At 42.3% G+C, this 14,011-nt stretch overlaps 1 protein-coding gene across 2 annotated transcripts; it reads left to right on the top strand.

Annotated features, from left to right (window-relative positions):
- The first annotated feature begins 999 nt into the window (after positions 1 to 999).
- On the top strand, positions 1,000 to 13,560 carry LOC131274086 (uncharacterized). 2 transcript variants are annotated; one of them, XM_058279079.1, is made up of 13 exons: positions 1,000 to 1,064; positions 1,522 to 1,546; positions 3,292 to 3,362; positions 3,809 to 3,833; positions 6,045 to 6,104; positions 6,545 to 6,569; positions 7,149 to 7,222; positions 7,678 to 7,702; positions 9,075 to 9,134; positions 10,875 to 10,963; positions 11,374 to 11,492; positions 11,570 to 11,664; positions 13,274 to 13,560. In XM_058279079.1, exons 3-13 carry the CDS (start codon positions 3,337 to 3,339, stop codon positions 13,321 to 13,323), a joined length of 648 nt encoding a protein of 215 aa, XP_058135062.1. In that variant the 5' UTR covers positions 1,000 to 1,064; positions 1,522 to 1,546; positions 3,292 to 3,336; the 3' UTR covers positions 13,324 to 13,560. The 2 variants fall into 2 exon arrangements, with proteins under 2 accessions (XP_058135062.1, XP_058135063.1); XM_058279080.2 differs by having other exon boundaries at positions 1,029 to 1,064; positions 3,295 to 3,362.
- The last annotated feature ends 451 nt before the right edge of the window (positions 13,561 to 14,011 follow it).

The raw sequence follows: 14,011 nt of genomic DNA on the forward strand, positions 1-14,011 counted from the left end.
CAGCAATCTAACAACTAGGTCTATGTATAAAAAGAATTTAACTTAAAAGAGGGACACAAATAGGTATTTGAAAACTCAGTGTTTGTTGCAGCATCATTCAGAATGGCCAAAAGTTTCAAACCACCCAAGTGTCCAGCAATAGGGGAATCAGTAAAAAAAAAAAAAAAAAAAACCATCTCCACGGACTGGGCCACACAAAGCAAAGAAGTTCTGATGCACCCTACTATATGCATGATACTTAAAAACACTATACTGAGGAAATAAGGAAGAGATGAAAGAAAGACAGTGTATCGATGTACTTATTTGAAATATAAGAAAAAGAAAATTCAGAGAAAGAAAAGGAGATTAGACTTTATTACCAGGGGCTAGGGAGATAGGAGATTAGGCTTATTGGTTAATGGCTACAGTTTCTGTTTCAGGTAATGAGAAAATTTTGGAATTGAATGTTTGAAGGGATGGTAACACAACATTGGACATGTAATTAATTGATGACAGTAAATTAATTGTATAGATAAAAATGGGTAAACTGGCAAATTTTATGTTATGTAGATGTTAACTTGTTGAAAATTTTTAAAAATCCTGTAGAACAGATGAGAAACTCAAGGTCAACAAAGATCTGTGAGGGTGAAGCAGTATCTCATGATGTCAATGAGATTCCAGCAATTTTGCTGGATTTCAGCATGGGTCAGATAAGAGTTGGAGCCATATCACTGTATCATATTGTACATTTTAGGACCACTTGTTCGTGAGCTATTTCACACTGATTTAGACTCTCTTTAACTACAAAGCCAAGGGTCCTATTTCTGATGCCCATGATTTCCTCTCTTTGGTCTCCTTCTTCCATGAAGTGTGTCTGGGTAACTCCACAGTCCCTGTTTCCTGACCACGGACCTGCACATTGCAAGCCCCTGTCTGGGTCAAGCAAAGATCCCTGAATAATATCAGCCACACCCCACTGTACTGACTGTTACTCTGTGTGCCCCCCCCCCCCAGCTCCCCTGGAAGACCTGGTGGAGAACCCTCTTCATGACAGGGAGGATGAAGTGGTTCCACCTAATGTTGAGGTAAGGTCATCTGTTTTGGTCTAAGACAGAAATATTCCTTTCTCTTATTTGTCCTTTTCAATTGAGTAAATATCATAATATATGATGGTGTGAATTATAGATACCAGCCACTGGTCAGGGGAAAGGATATTTGGAAGGGTTCTCTTACCAAAAGAGCCCTGATAAAGAAGGCATTAGAAATTGAAGCACCGGGTTATATAGCATATGGTAATGGGCTTGTGCCTCAGCACCAGTATTCTGCTTGGATTTGAACTTTTGTAACTCCCATCAAAATGGTCTGGAAAGTCATATCCATGAGGCAACACTTGAGCCATTCCTAATGTATTTTCCATGTTTATTTATGGGGCCTTTGACTTTACGAATGCTTCCTATCAGTTTTCATAAAATCACCAATACCTGAGAAGATGCTACTCGACATCATAGGATCCTCATAGTGTTTTCTTTTTTGCAATTCCAGGGGAACTCCAGAGAAAGTGAAAACGGTAGGTATTCTGTGCTAATCCCACATCCGAGGGTAAAACAGAGGGGAAATAAGGAACTTCCAGAAAACCTTCAGCTGGGGACATCCTGGACAAAGCATCATGGTGACGATGAAATGGTTTCTCTGAAGGGAATCTGCCCTTGTTCCTACAGTCTGTGGTTTTGTCTGTGGTCTCTTTAGGTTGTGCAGGCTTTGCATGCATGGGGGTTTGGGGGGCCTAGTGTGAGTTTCTGTGGTGTAATTTTGACTTTGTGTGTGTGCATATGGGGGCAACCATGAGCAGTTTCCCAGATGTTATATCCCATTTAGACTGGACAATTACCAGGGACAACAGGGACAGTTTTCTCAAATATACCCCATCACCACTGTACGTTCTATGTACATGAACTTGTTCCACACTCACCAAAGCTGGACCTGGGGTTTGCTTTCTATGACCACAACACAGATGGAAAACTGAGGGCAAAGGTGAATATCCCAAGCTCTTGCACTGCTAATGGGATGGTACTAAATGGGAACCTAGTCACATGTCATAATACTTTGAGTTACAGACCTGAACTTGCCACTCAACCATCTGCTTACTAGAAACCATACAAGGGAGTTACAGCATCTGTATATATGCATACACCAGAATTACATGAGCCTACAAAGAGACCAAAACTGCCCATCATTATAAAGTAGCCTCAGTGGTCACATGACCTAGGCCAAGTACCTGTGCTGGCTACCACAGACTTTGATACAGTTATTAGTGCTCAAAGGACACAGTAATCATACATGCTAATGAGCAGCTCCAAATTCTGAGAGTCATGAGGCATCACATAGGATGACGTGATCCATGATAACTGGATTGAGGTCACAGCTCAGGAACTTACCCGAAGCAGATAGGCATCGGGAAGACAATCTAGTACATATGACAGCATCATCCCAAAGGACACGATAGGCACTCAAATCACGAGTCCCACAAGATGGTCTTTGAAAAATAAGAATGCAGACACATCTTGGTTCTTAACCTGGTGTCCAAACCCCTTGTGGAAACGTTCCTAAAGAGCTGCATTTGTGGGTGTTGACACTCAATCTGTATGTCCCTACATAATGGCTATCCCATATTTGATGGCCAATGATGCACGGTCAATATTTCAATGGCTACACACACTTGGTGTGGAAAAGAAAGACTGGAATTAATAAGTGTTGCTATTTAAATGTAAGATTTTAGTATTCCCAATCTTCTGTGATATGTTATCTTTATCCCAATGGGTTAGTGAATAAATGCAATAGAATGCATTACATGGAATGGAATCCAGACCACCAGAATACTTTGCTTCTAATCAAGTGATAAATTTCTGTAGAACAAATGGTAAATGCTGTGTCTGTATATGTGGCGTGGAGATGAAATTCATTTGCAGTTGTCCAGAAGATACTGGCACTTAAGTTGAGATATACTATAAAGAGGAGGGATGGTGGGACTCAGGCACTGAAGCATAGCATGTTTTTCAGTGCCATTTGTACACTGGGTATGGTCAGAAGGTTTAGGTTGATATTAGCTTCAGAGCTAGGGATATATATTTGTTTCTTTCTGGCTGCTCTCTTTGCATCCTTCCTTCATGATGGAAGATGGTCCCACAGCAGTTCTCAGCATGCTTGATAAACTACCTCCTCTACACAGTTAAGAGTCTTGTCCAAGGCTGTAAATTTACTTTGAAATTTATGAGAAACACACACAATGTGTTGAGTCATTCTGTGTCATCCTAGAAGACCAGGAACAACTGATGGGGGCACTTCCAAGTGATCAAGAGGATGAAGAGGTCCCATTTAAAGCCAAGGTGAGCTTACTAGTCATTGGTCTAAAGTTGATTTTTTGGTCTCTTCCACTGTAATTGATATCAGATGAGGATACTTAACCATGAACATATTAGATGAAATATTCCATTTCCTTGGGGTGGGAAGCATCATGTGGGGGCTCTTCTAACTGATCCATCATTGAAGAGATCAACCACAAAGGGGAGCAGAAGTTGACAAAGTAGGCTTTTGCTCAGCTACAATTTTTTTCTCCTTCGATTAAGAATTTGTAATCGCCACCCAAATTGAATTTAACAAATGTGCGTCCAGGAAAAGCTCATGCCTTTCTTGGTGTGTCTGCTACACCTGCTCATCAGGTTTGCTTGACCCCTACTTCACATCTGAATTTCTAATACTGCAAATCAAGCAAAAATCCTTTGCAAACAGCTGAAACATGATCTGATCCTCATAAGGTTTTCTCTAATTGCAGGTGGCCCCAGGAGAAAGTCAAACAGGTACATATCTAGAATTGCTGAATTGAGGTAATTTTGGATTAGACAAGCAGGGCATTGATCCTAGGTTTGCCTGGAAAGCCAGGGTGGTTCCAGTTACTGGTGGGATTTTTTGAGGTATGGTTAAACATTAAACATTAATGCCTCCTGATAAGGAATGTGGTCATGCTCTATTGTTCACTCAGTAGATGTATTCACTTCACTCGAATGGATTTGTGTCTATGGCAGTCATGGAGTGTGTATGAGCGAAGCCTATTGGAGGGATTGAGAAGGTGTGTGTTGGGGCATTGCTGTGTGTTTCCCTAAGTGAAGGGTCCAACATACACAGGACAACTGTCATTGAAACCTTTCTAAAACACCATCACATTACCACAGCACATATTGCATATAATAACCTGTAAACATCTCACTAGAATCATTCCTGGAATTATGTAAACTCTCCCTATCCCTTACAGCCAGGTTCTGAGGGGCATAAGTTAATGACCCGAGATTTCAAATTCCTAAGTTGTAGAGACAAGATTTGGACTGAGGCATGTAACCCCTATACTACTACTCCGAACTACTGAATATTACCTAATCACAGGTATGGGTCACTAGTGACAATGAAGGAATTTCCACTGCCTATATAAATGTAGGTGCCCATGGCATTTCCTAAACATGACACTCATGTATTAGATATTCACAGGGGTCACATAACACAGGTTAGCAGGTGCATTTTACAAGATACTTATTCACAGTTATTAGTGTGAAAAACACATAGAGAGCCCCACATGTTGCTGGTAAACTCACAGACTCTCAGACTCGTGAGGTTTCAGTGGGACAAGCTTGCCAATCGCTGCCAGTACTGGGTCACAGCTCAGCACATGGCCCGAGCAGACAGACAAGGATTGGAGAGATATTTTCATCTATTTAATAACGTTATCACCATAAGCCATTAAAAAAAAATCATTCTGTGAGCTGCTCATTTGAGGAAGAGTAATGAGTAAGAACTCAAATTCCCTCTTAGCCATTAGGTTCATGTTCATCATTCTTATTTCAAGTTTCCCTTATAGCTAGCACAGAGATTCATGCTCAACCTTCAATCGATCCTAACTCTCCCACTGTGGGATGGCTCATATAATCATGGAGAGGCACATCACACAATGAATACAAAAACATGGTAATGAAAAGGAAGATGAAGGAAAAATATCATATGAACATTGGGTACTTTTAAATGGTAGTCCATGAGTACTATGACAAACCCTATAAATATTATCTTTATGACACATGTTAGTGACTCAATACAAAAGAATACCTTGTCTAGAATTAAATCCAGTCAACCAATAAATGAATAAATAAAACACTACACAACAGATTAGTATTGTAGTAGGAGCACTTTGAATTAGTGGAGATGGAAATGACCTTGGAAAGTTCAAAAGGGCATTGACAAGTCTAGATTCCAAACAGGAAGGGGGAAGCAGATTTTGTCTCAATGGACAGAGCGCCCACCTACCACATGGGAGTTCCAGGGTTCACACCCAGGGCCTCCTGACCCGTGTGATGAGCTGGCCCATGTGCAGTGCTGATGCGCACAAGGAGTGCAGTGCCATGCAGGGTTGTCTCCCACATAGGGGAGCCCCACACACAAGGAGTGTGCGCCATAAGGAGAGCCTCCCAGCATGAAGAAAGCGCAGCCTGCCCAGGAGTGGCACCACACACACGGACAGCTGACGCAACAAGATGACACAACAAAAAGAGACACAGGTTCCCAGTGATGCTGACAAGAATATAAGTGGACACAGAATAACACACAGTGAATGGACACAGAGAGCAGACAATGGGGGGGGGGGGAAGGGGAGAGAAATAAAAAGTAAATCGTAAAGAAAATAATAAAAACACAACTATTAAAAAAAACAGGAAGGAAAAGTGATGGAGCTCTGTAAGTAATACCATCTGTTTAATACTATTTTTAGATTGAATATATCATGTTGAATTTGGGTACCTTTAGGTACACAGACAAAAAGTTTTCATTTCTCATTTTTTTCCTGTTCCTCTTCTCCTTTACCATCCTTCTTCCACCAAGGAGGATGGCCCAGCAACATATTTTTACAGACTTATTACCCCTCAGGTCCCTATTTTCTTGCCCCCTGCAGTGTCAGGGTAGGTCCCTGAGTAACCCATGAACACCGCCCAATGTATTGACATTTACTCTGTGTCCTCCCGGGAACCCCTAAGGGCCTGCTGGATGAGTCCCCCAGTGAGAGGGAAGATGAGGAGGTTCCATCAAATTCCAAGGTATGGTCACCCATTCTTTCTCTGTTGTCAAATTGCTGATTTTAAGTTTTTTTTTGGTTTTTATTTTTTTTTCTTTGTTTTATTTGCCAATTGAGTTCAGATATGAAAATCAGACCAAATAATTATAGGTGATGTCTATGATTTCCTTAGTCAGGAGAGTGTTCATTTGGAAACTTTTACTAACATCTCTGCTTCAAGAGGAACTTCAAGGAGTCCCCCCTACATTACAGGGCTAGGTTTCCTCCTCAATAGATGGGAGAGATGCATAAAACAGGAAATGCTGTGTCTTTCCACAAGTGTCTGTTACAATTACTTTTTGGGCCTTCATCTCAACCCGTTTCCCACCTAGTTTTCTAAAGGCAGCAAGAGAGTAAACCAACTGTGCAAACACTATACAGCCTGCTCCAGTCCTCAGAGTGTTTTCATTTCTCTAATTGTAGGTGGCTTCAGGAGTAAGTGAAAACGGTATGTATTTTGGTATCACTTTACTTCTTTTTTAAAAATATCTAGATATTTAAACTAGGGGTTTCATGCTTTCTTTACTGTGGAAAGCATCCTGATTTTACCTTCCATGTGGGCATAATAGAGGGGTCCTTCTGTTTTAGAGGAAGAAAAATGTCCACATTGTACAGTACTTTCAGCAGTTGTGTTCCCCTTGGGTGGGTTGGGTTTTTGTTCATATCCCATGATAGTTGCACACTTTACAAGTATTTAAATGTTCAAAGTTCAACAATAACATTGGGCTTCAAAATGGGCAGGAGGAGTGGTAAGAAACTGTCATTGAACAACATCCTCTTCTTTAGTACCTTTGCAGGTTCCTTTTATGGTGCTTTGGGATGTCTTTAGCTACAGTGCCAAGGACTGCTTCCCTTTGTATTGCTGCTCCTCCCTGTTGCCCTCCTTCCACTCCTTAGCAGCTCACTTAGGCTTGCTGAATACCTGCCTCCTTGTTATTCTAATCCCTCGTCCAAGTCAAGCAATGCTTCTTGACTAAACCCAGAGCAACTACCCCAATGTACTGATGCTATTCCTCTGTTCTCCTAGCTCTCCCGGAGGGCCTCCTGGAGGAACTTCTGAGTGCCCAGGCAATAGAGCACACTCCATTTACTTACACCAAGGTAAGGCCAACTTTCTTTATCTGAGATAGAACCACTGCATTCTTGGCTTCTTTCATTTCTAATCCAATTCAGTTACGAAAATTTGACCACGTACAATATAGATGAGAGGTTCAAATGCTTGGTGCGTCAGTGTTCAGTGGGCATGTATTAGGAGCTAATCCCAGTTTGAAGGGGGCAATCATAAATGGCAGCATCAGGTTATAAACCATATGGCAGGAGGACATTCTTTAGCAGAAATTTTTTCACCTGGAATTAAGAATTTTGTACTTAGTAATCAAAATGGACTTGAAAAATGCATCATCCAGGACTGTTCATGCTTTACACCTGCTTTTGGTTTTCCTTAACTTCCTTCTTTCCCTCTTGTATTCTAAAGTCACCAAGAGAACACAAGCCTCTTGTAGCACTGTAGATTAAGTTCTGATCCTTACGGCATTATCTTCTCTGTAAAATTGCAGCCAGTCCCAAGAGCAAGCAACAATGGTAAGTATTCTGAAATCCTACATTTGCTGAGAAAAAGTTCAGATATTGAAAAACATGAATCTTCCTTGTCGATTGAGTTTAAAGAGGTTCCTGATGACAACCTCCTTGAGGGAATAAGGATTTGGGTGTGGTGAATGAAATGGATATTCCAGGTAAGAACTAGGGTTGTCTTTCTTAAGAAGTTGAGTACTGATTAGTTGGCTTGTGTTTGTCTGCATGGAAGTGGTGTGGGTTTACATGTGTATGTTTGTGATGTGATTCTCAGAATACATGTTTTGATTCTCAATGGGCATGTGTACAAATGTGAGTCTTTAATGAGTTTTCTGGATTTTTCAAACACCAAACAGCACAACGACTAGTGTCAACTTTCTTTGTAATAAATCCCATCAGTATCTCTTCATGGATAAATATATATGTCAAATATTATCAAATTATGTACTACGTTAGTGTGGCTTACAATATGTAGTGTGGCTTACAATATGTCAAGTATACCTCAATAACTCAAGAATAATTCATCAACATCAAAGAAAATTTTCATGAAGCTCTACAGGGACGGAAATGTGGTACAGGACCCTTTTTTTGGGATGTAATAATATGTCTTGGCTTAATAATAAGCTTTATAAGGCTTTACTTATACCTCATAGCACTTCGAGTGGTCAGGATGAAAGAAAGGCAGACATACATGTCCATTCATTAACGTATGAGACAGGGCAGTTTTGAGAAGGTGAAGAAAAGTCTTCAGAACTGGACATTTAATGGATACAGTCCAAAGAACTTGAGATTTTAGGTGCTTTGACTCCTAATCCACACATTTTCTTCAAGTCTCTTCTGCCTGGCAGAGTCTCTAAAGTTCTGCTATGAATTTGTCAACATTTGTCATTTTAGTTCACACAGCCAGGGCATCTAGAGCAGATTCTAGTTTTTGCAGTTTTGCTAAAGCCCAATACCCATTTGTGCTGGTAGCTGTGGTAGGGATGATGCAGAAGGGAACATGTGCATCCTCACAAAATGCTCCCCAAGGCAGCAACCCAGAGTCTAGCACTAGGTCTGTGCTTTGAACTCATCTAAGACAGAGCATGTCCAAAGAGTCATAATTTCAGGGTGACAAGATTGGAGGTCAGTGCTCTATTTTCCAGCTAAATAAGGGAGTGAGAAGTTGAGAGCTGATACCTTCCCCTCCTCTCCCTCACTTGCAAGCACTTTGCACTTTCTTGCTAAGGCCTCAGGCTCCAGAGGGGCCCAGGAAGGTCTTAGAACCCAGGGCAGAGAGCTGGGTTTTCCTATGGTAGCCAGCAAGGTCTCAAGGAAGAAGGGAGGGATGGGAGTGGCCCAATCCTTAATAACGTTCCTGCGGATCTTTGTTTTCCTAAAGACTGGCTTGCGGACCGCAAGTATGACTCCACTAGCAGCGATGACGAAGACGACAATCCAGGTAGGTTACAATTCTCAAGGAAGGATCCAATGGAGAAGATACCAAGATCAGTAGTTATACCTGGTGCCTTGGAGTCTATGGAAGGGGGCATGACATTAGAAAGTATAGGAAATATTTATGAGGGCCTGCTTTCATCTTTTCGTTTTCAATAACATAAAAGTAGGAGATATAATGACCGTGAGCTTTGTGTGTGTTGTGTGTTAAATGAACTTTCCATGTATTTTTTTAAAAATTAACTTCCCATGGGTTAGTTTTTTCATGTCTTCTCAACAGTCTGACAACAAAACTTTGGTTTCCTTTGCTTAGCATCCCATAGTAACTGATACAAGAAATCGTGGTTTGGATTTAAGTGTTGAACTTCAATGGAGCGGGTCAGGTTCTCACCTGGACCTGGGACAAAGTGTTTTTAGCTAGTGACAGACGGCACCTGAGAAGTAGGGCCTCATCCCGTGCACTTTTAGATCTAGTTTTAACTTTCTTCATGTTCCATCCTTACTGCGGATCCTGCTTTAAAGGTTAACCATGGGTTGGAAGCCATGAAGAACATTTTCTCTGGGCTTAGCATGTACCTGTGTCCCTGAGAGGTGTGGCTAAAGCACATTATTGAACTCACTACTATTTTGCACTTCCTACCCAAATGCAAAATGCCAGTGTAGTTTGGAAACCTAAATTTAATTACGACTGAGAATGGTTTGATTCCAGTTGCCCCAGAAGAGCTTCCAAAGCCCAGCAGGCTTTCTGAGGACTTGTGTGAATGGGCCGCTGACTTGTTTCACACACTGGCTCTCACAGTCCTACGGGGCTGGTGCTCTGGAATTGAGTATGCCCAAATCAGAGCCTCTTGGCAGCAGGGCCACAGGTTTCCTCCTGCACTGTGAGTTCAGTGCTATGGTCAGCAGTGCCCTGTTTCTCAAGCAATATTCCTTTCTCTCCCTGTGCCTTTCCGCAGGCTTCTCAAAGCACCCAAGGTACTCAGGCCTAAGAAGGCTTGATGAAACCTAGAAGGCTCAATTCATTTAAATGGCCACACATTCTACACAAGGCTATTAACACACCTGCAAGATAAGGGAACGTGGACAAGTTACTTTATGTCTAATTTCCTGTTAATCCTCTCTAAATCGCTTTTTTTGGAACCTATGGAGATGTTGGGAGGACAGAATGTTTGCTTCACACCTAAAGCCATACCAGACACTTCAAAAATCACTTGATTTTGGGGGTTGGTGGTAGCTCTCTTCCACAAGATCTGATTCAACTCCAGATCCCGAGTGTTGCATCTGGAATTGGTTGAATTGGTAATTGGCCAATCCATTGATTGGAGAGGGTGGCATGGTACACTTGATCATTCCCCTGTGTTCTCATAAGGAAAAACAATGTGAATGGAAGACAAGAATAAAGGAAATAAGCAGTATTGGGAGAGAGGAGAGGCAGGGAGTTTCTGAGGCAAGATGATGGAAAGGAAACCAACATCATGCTTAGCAAGACATAGAGAATATGCCTGCCTTCTTTGAGGACAAGGAGGAAATGGGCATTCCTCCCCAGAATTATAGTATATGAGGTCTGGTAAACGGACCCTGTTGACATTAGGCCAACCACACAGGGCACAGGAGACGTTATCGAGGCCCAAAGAAAGTTGGGGTGATACAGACAGAATTGGGTGCCAAGCTCAGGTCACGGTATGACAAAGACAATAGGGGCTCTAATTCTCCCCTGAACCCTAACTTTCTCCTTTCCTTTTGCAAGGTCACCCTATCACGGTCACCGCAATGGTTCACTCAGAGGCGTTTTTCTCGGACTCAGAAGAGTCAGACGTAGAGAATGGCAATATGCATGTAATTTATTTCCTCTTCTTGCCTAATTTTAAAATCTTCCTGTTTCTTCTTTGTAAGCATTTCTTCGTAGCTCTTCTCTTTCCCCCTCCTTTTACAATTGTCATCTCAAAGGCCCTGGTAGCCTCCAGGAAGGTGAGGTTATACAATTGGCAATGTTTTTAAGATGTTTCTCCACCTTCTTCACCTACTGTGTTTTAACATTGCATGGATTTCCAACCCTACTATGCACCATAAATCAACTGGTGTGTCCCTGAATGGCCCAGGCGAGAAGTTGTGCTGAAGTCTGAAGCATTGGCCCACATCATGTGGGGTTGGCCCCTGGGAAGTTTGTTCTGGGATGGGCTCTCCCTTCACTGCCGTGTTCCTCCACATATGGCTCTGGAAAAGCAAGTGTGTTCTCTACCCTGCAGCTGTCTACACTCGTTGAGGAGGAGGAGTCTGTTTACATCGACCTTCTTTTCCGGGAATGCACAGAAGGAATCAATGATGTAAAAAGAGATGAAGAAGAGGAAGAAGAGGAAGAAGAGATGTTAGTGTGGAGTAGTGGGTAGGATGAAGAGGGAAGGGAAACAAGTCCACATGCACTAACTTTCTTTGCCACTTCAGGAAATTCAGCGTTCATGAGGAGCTTGCTGGAGTGCCTGCAGCTGTGTGTGAATATGGAGGCGGAGATAGGAATCTGAGGGGGAAAATGAGCACAGGCAAGTGAAGGGTGCCCTGAGAATCTCTCCCCATGAGTAGAAGTGCTTTCCATGTAAGCCCTAAAGCTGATCAGCTATGCCTTCCCTTGGCTCCTTAATTTGTAGGAGAGGGCTCTAGCCCTCTTCAGGACCAAAGTTTGCCCTCCCAGTCCACCTAAGGCCTGCCAAATCCTCCTGTCTTTCTTACTGAGTGTGGTGTACACTGTGGAGTGACCTAGAGTGCCACCAGTTCTCACAGGGAAGGGGTGAATTAGCCTGAGTTAGTTGGTCAGGGCTGCTTTATCTGATACCAGTGATTAACTGGGGTAAACACAGGAATTGACAGTCAGTTTAGGAGATTAGAAGCAAAATCTAGGTGTCAGCATGATGATGCTTTCCCTGATGCTGCCAGCAACACATAACTCAACCTCTGCTTCCATCACCTGATCATCTGTCTTCATCTGTCTCCCAGTGCTCCTGCTCTGAATTTGTCTAGTCTTCCTCTCTTTGGAAGGACTCCAAGCGTATAGGATTAAGGTCACCCAGATGCAGGTTGGCCTCCCCTTCACTAGTAAGATCTCTGACGACCCTATTCACAGATGAGTTCACATCCAAAGGTGTGCAGATGAGGATGAAAGCATGAGTTTATGGCTGCCCATTATTCAATCCAGAACCCAGAACAGTGGGGTCACTCTCAGGCAAACAGGGTAGCTACTGAGGCCCTGTTTTCTACCTCAGTGGGACCTGAGTCACAGCTGCCCAAGCCTTGGGGTCCTAAGCCTCTGTAGTTTCCTTCCTCGTCCCACTTCAGCTCACACTCATTTTCTCAAGCTGTACTTCTTTAGAATTTATTCATGTATGTAGAATTCAAACAAACACAAAGCACAAAGGAAATCTCCCTGCAGGGCTTGCTAGGAATGAGAAAATCAGAGAGGACTGCATGTTACTTAAGTCCCCTTATTTATTTTATATTGTTTAAGTAATAACTCTTGTTAGATTATGATGAGTGTTTTGTAATACTTACATGTTGGAATATCTTAATGTAAGAAACTATATGATTTTGGCGTCACAGTCACTTTATATTAAAATGGGTTGCCCAGTAAGCTCAGTGTTTGATTTAGAATGAAACTGTTAATTAGGGAAAGAGCTCCAGGAATCGGTCCCTTTTTGATCTGAGGCTTTCACCACTGGATGCTGTTGAGGACCAGGGTGGAGGGAGCAAGGTTATCGCTTCCACGCCTCTCCCTTCAGAATTCCTGCCCCTCACCTGGCCCAGGGAGATGGGCCTCTGCCTTTTCTTTCTAGAGGACTTGAGCCCACCTTTTCTTCTGCATCAGTTTCGTTCTCCAGAGGACATTCACTTGAAAGGTGCCCAATCTAGCAATCAGGTCACAGCCCATTGCCTGGAAATTTAGAGACACTCTTAGTCACAGACAGCACCCTATGCAGACAGCAGCAGTAGGAATTCAGTCCCTCTGGATCTGGCTCGTGGGATATCATGGGCCAAAGATCACCTCTCCAGGGTTGGTCTGAGATAACTTTTGAGTCCTACAAACCACCTCAGGGAAACCCAAGCTCCGACCACCTCTGTGCCACCTGAGTGAGTCCAGATCCTCTATTTGTGTTGCAGATCCTACAACTGACTGCTACAAGGATGCTGAGCTGGAGACCTCAGCCTGAAGCTGAGTAGAACTGGAGATCTTATGGCGCTTGGCGACACTTATGTGCTCACCCTTCTACTCCACTATGAATGAACAACTAAGTGGCACTTTAGTTTTTAATCCAAAGACTGAGACGAAGTCTTAGAAATAAGTTTTACTTTTAATGTTATATGCCATATGAAACAACTTTTGTACCTTTACTACTTATATTTCTTATTCTTTATGTAATAAATAAATATACTGATAAGTACCCTAAGCAATACTAGAGCTATATGAATTATAATATCTGGTCTCCGTATTGGCTCCCACCAAGGTGAAACACTCACTCATGGAATCCTCATTGAGTGTTTGTTGAAAAAATAACTGGAAACTGACAGCTTATCATAAGCCCTCCTGTCAATGGGTTTTTAAAATTTCATTTACTGAACTATGTTCAGTCACCTGGTATGGGTCATGCCAAAAATGCTCATCTTGGTCTAGCAGGATAACGTGAATTTCAGGGCCTTTTTCACTTACACTGCGGTGTTGCTGTGTATAAAACCATGATTCACATTTCATTCCACAAATGTTACCCCATTTGCATCTGGCACAAAATCTTGTTCTCCAAAACACTGATGAGATTCTAATTCCTTCACATGATATGAGTGTAAATGTTTTCACATTTTGGTTAACCTGGTTAATTTTCCTAGAATATCCCTTGCTTTTAG

This window comes from Dasypus novemcinctus, chromosome 17, assembly GCF_030445035.2.
Source record: "Dasypus novemcinctus isolate mDasNov1 chromosome 17, mDasNov1.1.hap2, whole genome shotgun sequence".
NCBI lineage: Eukaryota > Metazoa > Chordata > Mammalia > Cingulata > Dasypodidae > Dasypus > Dasypus novemcinctus.

What these genes read in the sequence shown, in the direction of transcription:
- LOC131274086 (XM_058279079.1), top strand. Translation starts at nt 3,337, where the DNA reads ATGAAGAGGTCCCATTTAAAGCCAAG. An exon ending in AGGTTCCATCAAATTCCAAG is followed by an intron (nt 6,105 to 6,544) that starts GTATGGTCACCC and finishes CTCTAATTGTAG; the next exon opens with GTGGCTTCAGGAGTAAGTGA. An exon ending in GAAGAAGAGGAAGAAGAGAT is followed by an intron (nt 11,493 to 11,569) that starts GTTAGTGTGGAG and finishes TTGCCACTTCAG; the next exon opens with GAAATTCAGCGTTCATGAGG.